Genomic DNA, 17165 nt, shown 5'->3' on the forward strand with positions numbered 1-17165 from the left:
AAAAGACTGTATGGATTGCCAATTAGTTCTTATTTAACTTAGCATTCAAAGCAACCTCCTCCGACTTATAATTAACTTGAAATTACTGAAAAAGCAATTCATATAGTCAAATTTTGAATGTTTTGTTAAGTTTCAGTTGCATCTTTCCGTATTTAAATCATATTTAATACAATTTGAATTTAATTTTAGACTTGATAAGAGCTCTAGCCAAAGTTGTAAATTCCCATCATGAAATCAGTCATATTTAAATATATCTACTTGACTTTTTGTATAAAAATCTAATAAAATTTGCTTATAACGACGTCTCTTAGGAAAGCAATGATATTTAGTTTTAAAAATTGTTATATTTAAATATTATATATCAACTTTGCTTTTAAATAAAAAAAAATAAAATAAAATAAAAAAAATTATTTCCTCTTGAACATCTTTCTTGCTTTTTCAGCATTATCTAATGTTTCCTGGTATTGCTTTAACTCGTTCATAGCGTTCATCTTCTGAACCATCTTTGCGCCCTTCTTTATTGGGTTTGCTGCAATCCATTTCTGCTTTGCTATTGCCTCCAATTTCTGGTTGATCTTCAAACAGTAAAATCTAACTGTTCTTGTCTTCTTCATCATCTGCTCGCTGTCGCCACCAGACTGAAGAACCTGAGCGACAATAGAAGCGATTGCTGTCTTAACCATGTTCGAAGCAGCGATTGCGACAAACTCTGGGTCAGGATCAGATCCGTTGACAGCGATTTCAGCTGCAATAATCAGTAACTGTGCAGCTTCTGTGACATCGTGAGCGCATTTAATGATGAATGCTTCGTTGTGGATTTTACCACGCATTTCACGACAGATCTGTTGGCTTCTCTCTAGAATTTCTCCAGCAGTTATCATGATTGGTGTTGCGCATGCAATGATGTGTGCTGCCATTGATCCTTCCTCAGCTTTGATGTCGATTTCGACCTGGTTTCCTTCATCTTTGTCCTGATCTCCTTCATCTTCTTCCATGTAGATGTCGTCAGGAATTTCTTCGTCAATGACAACTGAAGCTCCAATTTGGTTGCTGAACATCGCAAGTCTGTTTGACATATCAGAAATTGCTGATGCTGTCGCTTGCAATTCAGCAGAAACTTCATCGTCGGGTGCAGCTGATGCAGAACCACCTGAAACATCTGGTAAATCTGCATCTGGATCTGGAGGAACATACGCTGCTCCTTGTGTTGCAAGTTCCTGCTGTCTGTCGATTGAATCTTTCAGCTGGGATTGGGCTTCTGTCATCTGTTCTTTGAAGTCTTTTTCACGAAGTAATCGACTGCGAACTGCTGTCATAATTGCTGCAACAGATCCTGCAATTGCGTGGGCATTTGTCTGTTGTGCAACTTGGAGACCTTTCTCTTGTGTTGCCTGCGCCATGATCATGCAGTTCTTGATGTAGTTGTCGCAGGAAATCTTGAATTTCTCAGCTTGGTCAAGTAATTCTTCGCTCGTCGCTTGTTCGTTCGAATAAACTTGGTTGAATTTCTGTAATGCCTCATTATAAGCTTTGAGAGCTGCTGATTGGTCGGCCAAAGCGTCGGTTGGCGCGATTTCGGATGTCAAAGTTGGAACAGTTATGTTTGTGTTGAATTCTGGGACACGGGAAGCGGCAACTGGATCAGGATCGATGATCAAAACATCTGTTGCAAGAGCTGCTGTAGGTAAGAATTTCGATACTTGCTGAACAAGCTTTGTTATGGCCTCAATGATAGGTAATGGAGGAAACTGTAAGGAATAGTCCATCTGTGTGGATGAAAAGATCTCAATTGTTGAAGTTAATTGCTTGAATGAGTCAATAAATGGTTTCTTGGTCTTTCCGATCGCGTGATCCCTGCAAATATTAAATGCTTCGTTCATCTTGTTGTAAGCAACTGTTAACATTGGAGTTGTGTCTTGGAATGTATCTTTATGCAAGCAAATTAAAGAAGCAGAAACACGTCTTACGCATTCGATCAATACCTTTATCAACGTGATGTAAAAGTTGTTCATTTCGAGCTTAAATCCTTCCAAATGCGTTGTTTCTGGATTTGGACTTTCCATCATGTTGATTGTTGTATCGATTTGGCGGGAAACGATTCTGTTGCCTCTTCTGAAATCAAGGGATTTCGATTCGTCGCCTCCTTTGGAAATGGCCGCAAAGGATAATAAACAATTTACTGTTTCAATGATTCTCTGGAGGACATAATCAGGCCTATTGATACCCTTAGATACCAATAACATGTAAGAACTGCAGGAAATCATGAATTGCCTCAATGTAGAATTGAGATATTCTTCAGTATCCCCTGGATTTGAGATGCATTTGATAAGGACGTTGGCGCTGAATCTAAGTTCTTCGAAATGTTCGTATAACAAGTCAATAATCAAAGATTTGTTATTTTCATCGATTTCGGAACTGAAAGCGTTCTTTGAGTCATTGGCAAATATCTCTGCGACCTGTTTGATCAATGATAAAACAGCATCCGGCCTTGTTATCGTTGACAAAATTTCATTTACATGAATAAACTCGACAATGTCATTAGTTTTGTCTGGGAATAGCATGGCCAGAGCTATATAGCAGGACGATGCTCCTAAGGCCGAACAAAGCATATCAACGTTAAATTGAGATTGTAATTTTGCCAGATTCATAACTACGTTAGCTATTGAAGCATGAACGAATGGTGGGGCATCAATCTCTTTAACTGTGATGTATTTGGCCATGTAAGTGACTTGTCTGGCCTTTGCGTAAATTAATCTGACATTTTGGGACGCTTTCTCTTTTTCTGTGGTGAATGAGACCAAAGCGTTAAGAAGGAAGTCGAAAACTTCATGTGTGTGTTTAGATAAATCTTCGATATTTGGAACTGCGCAAGAAACCATCAAACGAAGGATCGACATCAACAATTCCGGAGCGCTCTTTCCAGATATCATCGAATAAGTGTAGTCCGCAACACTTTTAGCCACTTTCAAGATCGCATATGGTTGTTCCGACGCGACTTGGAAGAAAGGAGTGAGAATAGGAAGAGCAGTGGGTGTAACAACAGCTCTAGAGATGATTTTCTCACCGAATGGTCGGAGATTTTGTGACAATTGCTGGTTTTGTGCTTGCATTGCTCTGATTGCCTTCAATTCCTCACTAATTTCGTATGTTTTAGATGGCTGTGGCATTGCGAGGATGGCTGTTTGCATTTCCTGGGCAGATTTAAGTACACCGGCGATGTAAACTTTGAGATTTCCGACATCTTTTGTATTTGTTGGACTAAGAGCTATAGATGCTGGATAAATAACATCGTTATAGCCCTTGATTGTCGCTGGGAATGTCGAAATACTGCCCATTATTTGTGGAGCGACTTCTACAGCTGAACTAGAATATTGGGAATATGACAAAGCAAAGGAATAGTTGAACAAAAAGCCTCCAATGTTTTTGTCCAATGACTCCTGAGAGAGTTTGAGGGATCCAATAAGGCGCTGTGCGACCATAAACAAGAGACCTGAAAAATTGTTGGTATCGTCAGTATAAACAAGCTCTAGAACTGATGCTGGTGGCTTTGCTTGGTCGAATAATACCTTAACTGGCTCCGAAATGATTTGTGCGTCCGTTTGTTGAGATATTGCTTTCACGGTTTGTTCCAAATCGTTGAAAGACTTATCTAATCTGTACGAGGATGATATATCTAGGAAGATATAATGGGGAGCTCCTTGTAACAAAGTAACTAATGAAGTTGCCGGATTTTGAACTTGGGCTGCTGAAGAAATGTAGGCAAGGAGGTTGACGAGGATATCGGCCTTGTTAATAATCATGGCAGAGATCGTCAATCCTGTAATGATAAGCCAATGAGAAATCGTAGCTCCAAGAGTTTTCATGGCCGCGACGCAATCGGCGAACTTCTCTTTGGTCTCTGTTCCTTCGCTGATATTTTCGATTTGGGCTGGAAGCGCAGAAACCGAAATGAAAATTGGTTGAAGGGATTTGATCGTTGGAACATCAACAATCTTCGCTGAAAGGCATGAATTAAGGTAATAGTTCATAAGAGCGAGCTTCTTTGTATCGAAAACGGCTTCGTTTGCACTAATAATTGTAGATGCGGTTGCAGCAAGTTGTCTGAAGGCCGAGCATTTAACAGAAAGTAGTTTGACGCATTGTGTGATCGCCTGTGATAACAATTTGTAAGAAAATTCAGCCTGTCCGCATGTAACTGCGTATAACGTCAAAATAATCGTAGAAGTAATGCAGAACATGTCTGGATCCGAATCGTTGACCTGAAGAACTGAGTTTATGAAGGAAATGAGTTCAGGATGGACTGGTCCATAAATTAATAATTCAGGACGAAGCGATAAAGGATAAGAAATCTGCTTGATAGCAGCCTGTATTGATTCTATTTCCTTTGCAGATACAGATTGGGCGATAATATTTGAAGCTTTGTCAGCAATTGCGTTTGTAGAGAAAAATTGAACTTCCGATAAAATTTGAATGAAAGTCATGAGATGTGATGATGCATCTGTGAAGCATGAGCAGTGAGGAGATAGTGATAGCACTGAGTTGAACGTATCTACGATGGATGTATGAGGATTTGTAATTTCTGAACAAGCCTTGAATAAATCTACAGAGTTGTTGCCCATTAACGAGACTAATGTATTTGCGAATGTATTGACTTTCAAAAGCCAGACATCGATGTTCTTTTTCATAGTTTCATTCGTATTTATTACAGGATCGTTCTTAAACTTGACAAGATCAACAAAAATATTTTCATTAAGCTGGATCAAAGCAGCAATTCTATGGATTTGCTTGTCGTTCGTATCAACTGGTGCTGCATTTTGAGAAACAACGCCTGGAACTGACTGAACGACAGGTAAAACTTGCGAAATAATATTGGTTATTTGCTGGAATGTCTCTTGGAATTGCGGGATGTACTGAGCATATGTTGTAGCTGTAGGTGAAGTAAGTTGTGGGATATATTGAGAGAATTGTTGGATGTTCGAAAAGGCCTCTTGCATGAAGCCAGAACACTTATAGCCTTCCGGCATAAAATTATCGATTATTTCAACAGCTTGGATAGCTGTAGGATAAAGATCTGAAATAATTGCGTAATTATTGGAAAGCAATTGCTGAGGACCGTTAGATATTAATTTAACAAGCTCTGAAAACTGATTGACGCAATCATTGATGGTATTTATTTGAAAATTAGCTCTAACAGCAGCAAGTCCTGCTGGAGTTGTTAAAGCTGCAATATCACTAGTTTTAACTAATGAATCAGGATCAGTTATATGAAACCTTGAAAGATTAGTTATAAAATTAGAAAAAGCAGTCATTTAATTTTTGATGAATTTTTTCAAAAAAAAAGTTATCATTTATTCGATGGATGTTATAATTTATAATGTCAACATTAATAATTTAGTTATATTTTGAACTTTTCTCTGTTTGCGAAAAAGTGATGTGAACTCATTTCATTTTTGCTATATTATTATTTAAATGGTTACAAATATAAATTTAAGCTTTTAGAGTATTTTATGTCAAAAGGTTATTCTTATCAATTTTCCGAAATAAAAATAATTTTGGATTGCAATAACATGAACAGGGTTAATTTTCAAATAAAAAAAGTCAACCAATTATTATTTTTCAATAATTGAATTAGACATTTATTATGATCAGAAAGCAAATGCTATTCTCATTTAATAACAATAAATTAAATTGAACTGTCAAAAAAAGGCTTCTTACGGAGTTGGTTACCAAAAATGTTAATTTCTTAAATTCTATAATATATACTAATGTGCTGGATGTTTTTTGGAAATTAATTGGATATAATTGTCACTTTTATTACTACGCTATATGCCAAGCGAAACAGGTGTTTTTGAGGGAAATCATAAAGGAGAATTTTCGGGGAAAATTGTTGGTGAATTTAATGGGTCTTTCAAAGGGAAAATGACTGGAAAGCTGTTAATTGAAAATTTTGAGGTTTTTAATGGGACATTAGATGGCGAAATGACAGGTCATTTTATTGGAGAGCTTGATGGATTTGGGTATGGAGAATTTAATGGCACTCTTACAGGCAAGTTAGATGAATCAAGAACATAATTTAATTAATCAAGTTTAATTTGAAGATATCTCGTTTTGTTTTCCCTAATACTTCGAGACATTGTTGTTTCGAACTCCAAAATTTATACTTGAAGTCTTTTATGAAAATAATTAGTTTTCTTATCAAACAGCAAATACAAGCATATTCACTAACATAATTATGTTACAGTATGAAAGGTAAATCATTAAGAATGTGATTCCAAAAATCTCATATAAATTAATCCGAAGCACAGCCCGCTCTTATTCTATATGTATATTACTAATAAAGAATTAACTTGATTAAGGCTTAATTTTTTTAACTCCTTAAATTACAAAATCTCGAAACTAAAATCACTTTAGAGGCGAGATGGAATGGTTGCATGCATATGTTCATTAAAATTACTATCTCGTTCATCTCCTTATAATTCTTAGATATCTAGTAAATATCACTCAAAAAAAAAAACGAATAGAATCATTCTATTCTATGAACTAATTACATATTCATGCTGAGCAAGTCAATACTTATTGTATTAAAAATATCGATATGTAAGTTAATTTTTCGATCATCAACGAAAACAATGCAAAATTGAGTCTTATGAATATAAAAAAAAACATTATATCTATGATAAGAGTGAACCATAAAGGTGTTAATATCAAAGGTTTAGAAATAGAAATAAAAATTGAGTGTCGATGGAAAAAATGCCAAAGATTCTTCACATATAGGTTCCAATATATGTTATATGATGAATCGAAATGTCGTTCTAATACAATCCTTGATTGAGAGGTTACCCTCAATTTTTGACTTTTGCAACTTTTTCATGACCCCCTACCCAGGTATCTAAAATACCATTTATCGCCTGAAAAGCACCCTTAATTTATGCCAATTGACAAAATAAAGATATGTTTAGAATGCTGATATGATGGAGAATCATGCTGCATCATTATTGGCCAGCAATATATAATATTTAAGAAATCTACGAGATTATCTGATTTCATGAAACTCAATGTATACTAAGTTTCAGACTTTGAAATTTTAACATGTTGATATGGGTACATAGGGTTTATGATTCCAGTCATTTATTTAAAAAATTACAAAAATGAATTAATATGATGTGAGTAACAATGGTAATAAACGCTTAATTACTAATATATTATTTCTTGGTAGGAATGAAATGTTTTGGTGACATTTATAGAAGTTAAGCTGAGAATCAAAAATGCAAAAATTATTTTAAATATTACAAGCATTATTTGATGTCATTGAGTTTAGAGTCGTGTAGATATATGAGTACAATATGTTATTGATGTATATATGCAATAATTGTGAAAATGAAATGTGAATCTCAAGATGAGTTGCATGTTACTGCGCTATAATTTGAATTCAATACGTACATAACATTACTAAATGTATTTTAAGATAATACAAAAAATTAAGCTTGCAAAAAGATATCGAAATGTAATTTTCATTAGATTCAAAGTTCTGAATAGATTTTGATTTTAACTATTGATGAGTTTGTCAAACCTCTATAATAATAGAATGTAGAACTAATTAAATATAATTAATAAAAAAATACAAATTTAAGTGATATTATAAGAGATATATGTGATGTTACCAATATGATATGATATTGGAGAACTGATAGAATTGTGATGTGAGACTAAATATGATTTTATTATGAATAGGAGAATAATATTAGAAGAATTTCTTGAATTTAATGTATCTGAATATGTAATTGGGCATATATTCTATATATATATTGGTAGGTTAACTAGAAATAAGAAGATGAAAGATTGTTAATGAATAATATGAGATTAAGCGAAAATATATTGTTCTAATAGATGAGTGTTGAGATCCAATATATATGAAGAGGGATATGTGAGAGGAAATATGTATATTTAATAAAATAAGCGATGAGAGAAAAAATAACAAAGATTTATATGAAATTTTGAGTATTGAAAAAGCTCGATTAGTGATTTTATGTCTGTTAAAGGAATAGATATTCTAGGAGAAAGATAAATTGAATTAAAGAAGAATAAAAAAAGTTGATTAAGATTGATAAAAATATTGAATTGTATGACAATGGAAAGAAGGAATAAATTGGTGTTGGTATGACGGTATCATTTCGGGAGACATTGCCTCTGCATGTCTCCCAGAATGAGACAATCTTCTGCAATCAGAATGTGATTGCAAAACTTTGACCGACAAGAGTGTATTGTGCACTCCTGTCGGTCGCAGTGTCTCATTCTGGGAGACATTGCCTCTGCATGTCTCCCAGAATGGAACAATGTTCCGCATTGATAACTTGAACGCGGAAGTTTGACCGACAAGAGTGTATTGTGCACTCCTGTCGGTCGCAGTGTCTCATTCTGGGAGACATTGCCTCTGCATGTCTCCCAGAATGGAACAATGTTCCGCATTGATAACTTGAACGCGGAAGTTTGACCGACAAGAGTGCATTATCCAATCTTTTTTGTCATATACCTCAACCCACAAAGACAAAACCTTACATAAAATAGGTAAACTTTGGTTTTCACTTAATAATGTTTATTTTTAATTTTTTGTTCTTTATATAACTTTTTCTTCAACTAAACTATTTTACAGACTCTACTGAGCTATCCTCACATATATACCTGTGACAATAACACATATATACTCCCTTCATATTCTGATCTCATGACATATTACAGCACAAACTATAATTATATAACATACCTCATAAAGTCTGATTTTACCCCTATCTAAGCGTTCAAAACCTATTTTCCCCGCGTAATCTGATTCTTCAGGTTCCGCTGATTCGATTTCTGCTGTCAGATCGTGAAAGGAAAATATTAAGTTGTGTATTTTGTGTTTATCTCATTGTTCAAAACCTATTTTATTGTTTTTGAAGCCCAGAATTAGATGCCAATCGAGGATAATTAATTGAATAGGCAAAATAATATTTGCAAAGTTTTAAATTTAAAAATATGGTTTATGATAAAATAAAGTAGTATATGAGTGCGGGTTGTGTGACTTTTTTTGTAAACGTAAGAATTCATACAATATTGAACGATTTTGTATCATTTTTTTTTACATATGAAGTAAAAAATGTATGATTCTTACGGTTTTTATTCTTACGTTTTTGAATAAATCAAGATTTAAAAATTTTCAAAATTGTAAGACATTTACACTCAACCCATACATAATGAAATAAAAAATAAAAAATAAAAATTTTAAAAAATAAACTTTAAAAATTCATGTCTTACATTTTTTGAATCATATATTTTTTATTTTGTATGAAATGAGCGTCAAAACTAACAGCGTTAAAAAATTGGGATTCACAAATGAGGAAATAAAGGAAATATTAGAGGAAGCGGGTTATGAAGTTGATAAATATTATTTAAGAAATTGTCAAAAATTTGCCGAGTTTTTAAATGAGTTTGATTATGATGGAAAAATGAATAAAAATGATGTTATAAATTTCTTATATCCCACATCTAAAGAAGAAAAACCTAAAGAACCTGATGTTTTCCCTGAATATTATGAAGAACGAATTAAAGATGATGAATATGATGAAATTGAAAGACTGGAAAAAATAAGAGATGAAATAGATGAAAAAATTAAGGAATTAAGAGAAGTTGAAAAATATAATGAAAATGAAGTAGAGGGTTTAATGAATATCCCAGCTTCAGAATCAGAAGTTCAGAAATCTCATGAAGAAAGATATAAAAATTATGTCTTAGAATCAACACAAAATTTATTAGATGGTGAAATAGATGAAACACTTTCAGAAGAAGGAACTAAATTTATTCGTAAACATAAGTTACAATTTATTGATAATGAAGAATACCCTTGTATATTACTTTCACCACCTTTAGATTCTGAGAAATTCAAAAAAGCTCTTAAAAACGTGACATATGCAACTAATACAATTAAGAAAGAAGATCATGATATTTACACAAATTATTATTTAAATAAATGCACAGGTGTTGATAAAGTTTTTGATTTATTAGATAAAATATCAAAAGAAACCATTGGAACCTATAAAATTTTGTGTGATTGTGGTTTCATTATTGAAGATACCAATAATGTTTTATATGAAAGAACAGCACCGAAGGAAGATGAAGTTGAAAGGTCTATACCATTCGTTATTAAGAACATAAAAGATATGAAAACATATAAACATTATATTTATTCATTTATTTCAGAAAAAATGGAAGCAACCCATAAAACATCTTCTCATCATTTTATAGCTATTCATACATTCCTTTTCAAAGTTGTGAAATTAAATAAGACAGGAATTAGATTTAATGTATCAGGGTATGCATTCTTGAGTAAATTAAAATGTATTCGTCACGTCGCCGATGATAAAAATTTATGTATTCTTAATTCATTTTATGGACTTTAATAAATAAACATTATTTTTATTTATTTTTTTTAATTTTTTTCTTACATAAATGAACAAAAACGGAACAGCTAAAATGAATGATAATCAAATTAGAGCAGAAGGTAGAAGGTTATTTAAACGCTTCTATAACATTCCTGATGGTGTTAATCCTAAAACTCGTAGAAGCTATTTAAATGAAGCAATAGATGCATATGAAGGGTTTGACATTTCATCAGAAAGTGAGAGATTAGCGAGAATGTTAAATGTTAATATTGATTTCTATTATTGTGATCCTCAACCAGAAGACGTGGACATAAATAAGGTAGACTTTCCATTAGTGGAATCAATAATGATAGATCCAGAATTTGAAACAGTAAATATTTTATTAACACAGAGTCCATGTGGAAAACTTCACGCTGACAGAATAACAGACGTTGAAGCACTCACCGGCTATAAAGTTTGTCCATATTGTAAAGAAGAAGTTTATTCTATTCGCGATGATCCAGAAAGGAAAAACCAAAGAAGATTTTTAAAGCATTGTGAGAAATGTAAAGAAAATAATGGAAGATTAATTCAAGACGTTCAATTGCAAAAGACACAGCAACCATATGCACCACATATTACGAAACAGAAGATATATCAGTGGTTATTAGCTCACAATTTGCAGGAATATTAATCAACCGACAAGATATTATATTACTTTTGACTTTGAAACATTAGAGACTAAAGAAGAATTACAACTTTCTGAGTGTGCAACTTTGAACGCTTACTTAAAACCATTCATGGTATCATCAACGGTTAAATTAAATGATAAAACATATACGAGGAATTTTTGCTTAACTTCGAGTGATTCTTTTATTTCTGATTGGATTGAGTTTTTATTTTCAACCTGTTCATTAGTTGCTAAATCAAATATTGAACAATATGAAGAATTATTGAAGCCGCAAACGGTGGGGACTTTGTCTCATACATTAAATGAAAAACAGAAGGAAGCATTTAAAGAACTTCTAGATGAGGAATTTAATAAAGTGAATATCATAGGTTTTAATTCGGGAAAGTTTGATTTAAATTTAATTCTTCATGATTTAAACACTGCAAAATGGAAATAAAATCAATGCTGGGTTCATCTTCACAATTTAAGCAAATCATTGTAAAGAAAACAAACGTTCCATATGAATTGAGATTTATTGACATCAGAAATTATATAGCGGGTGGGACATTAGACCAATTCACTCAAGATTTCGGAAACAATATATCACGTGTTAAATCCTTTTTCCCTATATCAATTCATCACATGGGAAAATTACGAAGAAGAATTATATAAAGTGGAACCATTCACGAAAGATTCATTTTATTCAGCATTAACTCAAGAAACTATATCAGATAGTGATTATCAAATATATCTCAATGATGCTAAAAAACTTTAAGAATAGATTAGAATATTTTATTCATTATTGCAATAAAGATGTTGAAATTATGATTGACCCAATTGATAAAATTATTGAAGAAACATTTGTTTATAAAATTGATATGCTTCATAATCTTTCTTTATCATCGAATGCTTCAATGATTCGTTACGCTTTAGCATATAAAGACTTTAATCCTAATAAAAAATATCCTGAGGAAGAGATAGAATCATGTTTTGAATTAACGAAAAAGTATTGGAAATATAAAATTGAATCATATAAGAAACAAGATGAAAAAGCAGAAAGGGATAGTAAAAATAATGTTTCAATGGATGATTTTCAATACTATCACGATTTAATTCTTTCATCTAAATGCAAAATGTGTGGTAAAGCGTTTACATATGCAAATAAACCAACATTGGATAGAATCGATAATGAAAAACCACATACCAAAGAAAATTGTCAGTTAATGTGTTGTTATTGCAATGTCGTAAAATCATAAAGATGAAGGATGATTTCAACGTTTAAGATAATCATTTAAGAAAATTATGCATTAAAATATAATTTACCAATGACTTTAGATTCAGTTGAAGCTTATCACATTCTCCGTAATGGAATTACTGGTGGTCTATCAAATGTTCAACATAGAGTAAATCTTAAAGGAATCACGCACATTAATAAACTTTCATATAATCCAGAAACTAAAACTGTATCAAATGAGGACACTTCCAACATTATGACTCATTTCGTTGGTGTTGATTTTAATTCATTATATCCTTCATCATTTTCATCTAATCCTCATGATTTCATTCAATATACTGACCATAAAATGTATATGCTGGGAAGATTGAATGGTGTTATCATTTGTGATACAGCAACAAAGAAAGCAAAAGCATTGGGAATTATTAGAAAGAAAAATACTTTATTCGTGGCTGAAGTAAAGGGTCACATTGATGAAAAATACATTAATGATTACATAAACTTTTTACCGATAATAAGAAACTTAGATATTATCACAGATGAAAAAACAATTGGTAGTTTTATGTATAATTACATGAAATCAAACAATCTACCAGTTGACCAGAAACAGAGGAAATTAACTCAGTTAGCATCAACACACAACCAATATCAACCATTTTCTTCTTATTATCTTTGGTATCTAATCGACAGATTTCATTTTATCATTGATGACATTCAATCAATTTTAACATTTACTAAAAACACTTGTTTTAATGAATTTGCGAACAAATTTATGAACGAAAGACAAAAGGCTGAATTAGAAGGAAATAAAGGAAAAATTTTATTTTGCAAGATTTCACTTAATGGATCATATGGTTACGATGCAATGAATACACAAAATTACGCAAAGACTAAAATAATGAATGCACAGAAGGCACGCATTGCATGTATGTCAAATAAGTTTAAAAACATAAGAGAAATAGGTGAGGATACATATCAAGTGATGCTCAAAGATAGATTTTATAGATGTGAAACATGTTTACAAGAGGCATTCTTTACTTTAGATAATGCTAAATACTGGTATTTGGTTTTCATTTATGATTTTATGTATAAATGTATGAATGTTAATCGTTTTCATTTCATTGAAGGTGATACTGATTCATCTTATTGGGCAATCGCTGGCGATCCAAGTCTTCCTAACACTCAAGCATTTCAAGCAATTGTTACCGATAAACAATTTTATGAAAAAAACATTTTCAAATTCGCACCATTTGATTTCTTCTGTTTTGATGAGAAATTTAAACCTAAATTAAAGAATAAAGTTGAAGAAAAAGCACATGAGAAGAAGTTATTGGGTTTAGCAATTGAGAAACAAGGTGATAACATGGTTGCTTTATGCCCCAAGTGTTATACATCATTCAACGGTTCAATTGATGGAAGTGATTTTAAAAAGATTGCACAAAAAATGAAAGGTGTTAGTTTAAGGCAAAATAAACAATTAACACCTAAAAATTATTTGGATATAATAAATGATAAAGTGATATTTGATGGTCAGAATATTAATTTACAACTTAAAAACGGGTCAATGACTCGCTTAACAATCGGTAAGACTGCATTAACAGGAGCACACACTAAGGCTGTATGTTGTGAAAATGGATGTTGTATGCCATTTATTTAATACAATTTGAAATTTTATTTTTAAAAAAAATGGGATTCACAAATGAGACAAAAGGAACCGTTAATGATGGTTTTGATTCTTGATCAAAGAGGTGGACACCCTTAAAACACTTATTTTATTTTTATATAAATGAATAGCGTAGATTTAAAAAATTTAATTGATGATTTAGTATTTAATCAAAATTTTCTTGATTATTACGATTTAAAAGCATATCTCCAAAAATATGATGAAAATATAATGGGTGATGATATGGAATATTATTATCCATATTATAAAAATGAAATTTTGAAATATCATGATAAAATAATTTCTAAAATTAAAGACAAAATTAAAAATAATGAATATATAAAGGGAAAAACTAAATCACAACTTAAACAATTGAAAGATTTCAAAAATAAAGTATTAACAGAAGAAGATATTGATGAATTATATAATTTATATAATCCCGAGCCGCAAAAAACAAAGATGCAAAACACCCAAGTCCTTCAGACCATAAGTGATGCACAAGCTTTAATTTATGATTCATTAGTTAAACCACACTCAGCCCGACTTTTAAATGAAGATCAACTTTTGGAATTCATCCTTCAACATAGACGCGAAGCAGGAAAGTATATCAAACCTTTATATACAGCATATTTAAAACAAATGAATAGAATACATCCGGAATTAATGAAAGGAGGAATGAAATCCAAAATCAAAGCAGATAAAATTAAACCACTTGCAACACCAAAACCTCCAACAGTAGTACCTCCTCCTTCAGTTAATCCTTCATCATTCACTTTATTATATCCATTTCAAACATTAAAGAAGCAAAAAGATTTTAAAAGGGATTTCAAGATATTAAATAAACCAACTGACCCAAAAATTCAACCGTTAAAGGAAAAATTTAGTCGCCCCTCATTTGCACCATATCCATATTCATACGAAATCGATCATTTAGAATATTCAAAAGGAAACGTTACTTATTTATTTGCCATTAACATTAACACCAGATATTTATATTGCATTCCAGTGAAAGGGAAAACAGAACAGGAAACAAGAAGAGCTATTCAATACTTACTAGATCATGAAAGAGTAGATAATATCAGGGTGATGGTGATAAAGGATTTCAGGCAGCTATGGCTCATTATTTCCCACAAATTAATTTTTACTTTTCATCCTCTCCATATACGTTTCATAATAAAATAGTTGATGCAGTAATGAGAACTCTTAGAGATGCGTTAGGGGTTAACGGTCAGATATACTGGGATGGAAATCATGACTCTATCATACAGCAGTTAGTATATTATTACAATAATACATGGCATAGAACTATAAACATGAAACCAGTGGAAATGAAAAATGATATCTCAAAAGAATGGGAATATATTAGAAAGCAAATGGAAAGGTTAAATGATGTTAAACGTGAACAAATTAATTCGGGGCTCATGAATTTTAAACAAGGAGATAAAGTTTTGATTCATCTCGATTATGGAAAAACTGATAAATCAATGACAAAAAGAAGACGAAGATTTGACACAATAGCTGAATTTGTTAGATATATTAACGGCAATGCATTAGTTGAGGTTAACAATAAATTAATAGAAATTCCGATTTATTTTATTACTCCATTATATTTAAATAATATTTAATTTTTTTTATTTCGTAAGAAATGAGTGACAACGAAGCAACCAAGAGTCCGGACGATGAATATAAAAAGAAACTAAACAGAATTAAATCAAAAATATGCTATTATAAAAAGAAGCCGCAATGTGGTGGGGTTGAAAACGATCAAGAGAGGAAAGAAATAATCGAAAAATTAGAAACTTATCGTTCAATCATTAAACTGAGTGAAGCAAAAATAAAAGAATTTAATAGAATAAATAAATTGATTAGAAGAGATGAATTTAATAAAGATGAATTTTTAAACTCAATCCAAATTTAATTTTTATTCCTCATCTTCTTGGTTTTTGTGGTTTGTTGTTTTTTAATTTGTTCTTGCATCATTTTTATCATTTCCTCCCTTGTTATGATTCGTGGTAAATTTTGAGCTTGTGTGTGGGGGGGGTATCCATTTATATAAAATTTGATGTTATCAGTTAATGAAAACATTAACGAAACCATTAACGATAAAAATATATTTCCATGACTGTTGTCAAAATGTCATGTTGTCTCATTTTTTCAGAGAAGTTAATTGTCATGGTAGCAGTGAAATAAAATTTTGTTATCAGTTATTTTATCATCATTTTATTAACTTCATCTTTAGTTAATAATTTGAATGGATTCGCTAATGTTCCACCTTGAGTCACAACACTTGCCCCGGCTAATTGTGAAGAACCTGGGATAAGTACTCCATGAAATGATTTCATTGGTAACATTAATTTAGAAATAGTTGGCTTAATTAATTTTGTCATTTATGATAAAAATAAAATTACATAATTTAAATTTTTTTCTTTCTCATTTTCTCATCCTGTTTTGGTTTCAGCAACTTTTCAAGTTGTTGTCTTGTCAGTAACTTGAATTTTAACTTTGGATCAAATATTGGGTTTCCATCTTTATCTCTTCCAATAACACCATATGGTAGAATCTTCATTTATACTAAAATAAAAATTTAAATTATACCGTTTGCTCTTTTGGAGCTCAGGACTTTCAGTCCGTTCTAAAGTTTGTTTCACAAACATTGAGCGTTCATTGAACTCTATACCATGCGTAAACTGTCATGTAAGGTGGCATGTATTCTTTACTTTGTCCTGTTGTTTGTGTATATCCTGAAACGAAATGTGTATGGTTTCCTTCTCCCTGAGTGTCACTCCAGTAACAATTTATAGCAAACTTAACGTCATCTTTAACATCATATCCTTTACCTTTTGTCATTCCTGACCAATCCCAATATCTATGCTTATGCCAACCCGCTTGAGATGTACTTAAATCTATGTAGTGACTGTGTGCAGGTAAATTTTCACCTGTAATCGTTTTACTTCCCCCTGTTTCCTTTGATGAGTTTGCACAATACAAAAACCTGTCGACTATTTGTTCCCATGCACCAACACCAAACATTACTTGAGGACCTCTTGCATCCATAGATGTATAAATAGAACCTACTGGGTTCATTAAATCAAACATATGAGATATTATAGGATTGTCTCTTTTGAACTTAAAATATAGTGCAACTATTTCAGGTTTCTTTTGGTTTGTGTCAGAATATTTTTTATAATATAATCTTATGTTTTC

The 17165-nt window shown here is 31.8% G+C and overlaps 3 protein-coding genes across 3 annotated transcripts, besides 2 other annotated features; 2 read left to right on the forward strand and 1 right to left on the reverse strand.

Moving 5' to 3' along the window:
* Positions 1-351: 351 nt before the first annotated feature.
* On the reverse strand, positions 352-5309 carry TVAGG3_0998300 (uncharacterized protein; the record flags this gene model as incomplete). The annotated part of the gene is made up of 1 exon (XM_001581313.2): positions 408-5309. One exon carries the CDS (start codon positions 5307-5309, stop codon positions 408-410), a length of 4902 nt encoding a protein of 1633 aa, XP_001581363.1.
* A 3931-nt stretch (positions 5310-9240) lies between these two features.
* Positions 9241-9753: a mobile genetic element.
* Positions 9754-10482: 729 nt separating this feature from the next.
* Positions 10483-11088, forward strand: TVAGG3_0998320 (uncharacterized protein; the record flags this gene model as incomplete). The annotated part of the gene is made up of 1 exon (XM_051254279.1): positions 10483-11088. The coding sequence occupies one exon, from the start codon at positions 10483-10485 to the stop codon at positions 11086-11088; it is 606 nt and encodes a 201-aa protein (XP_051079853.1).
* A 4066-nt stretch (positions 11089-15154) lies between these two features.
* On the forward strand, positions 15155-15586 carry TVAGG3_0998330 (uncharacterized protein; the record flags this gene model as incomplete). Its single annotated transcript, XM_051254280.1, has 1 exon — positions 15155-15586. The coding sequence occupies one exon, from the start codon at positions 15155-15157 to the stop codon at positions 15584-15586; it is 432 nt and encodes a 143-aa protein (XP_051079854.1).
* A 1042-nt stretch (positions 15587-16628) lies between these two features.
* Positions 16629-17165: part of a mobile genetic element that runs on past the window's edge.

Source organism: Trichomonas vaginalis, chromosome I, assembly GCF_026262505.1.
Source record: "Trichomonas vaginalis G3 chromosome I, whole genome shotgun sequence".
In the NCBI taxonomy this organism is placed as follows: domain Eukaryota; phylum Parabasalia; order Trichomonadida; family Trichomonadidae; genus Trichomonas; species Trichomonas vaginalis.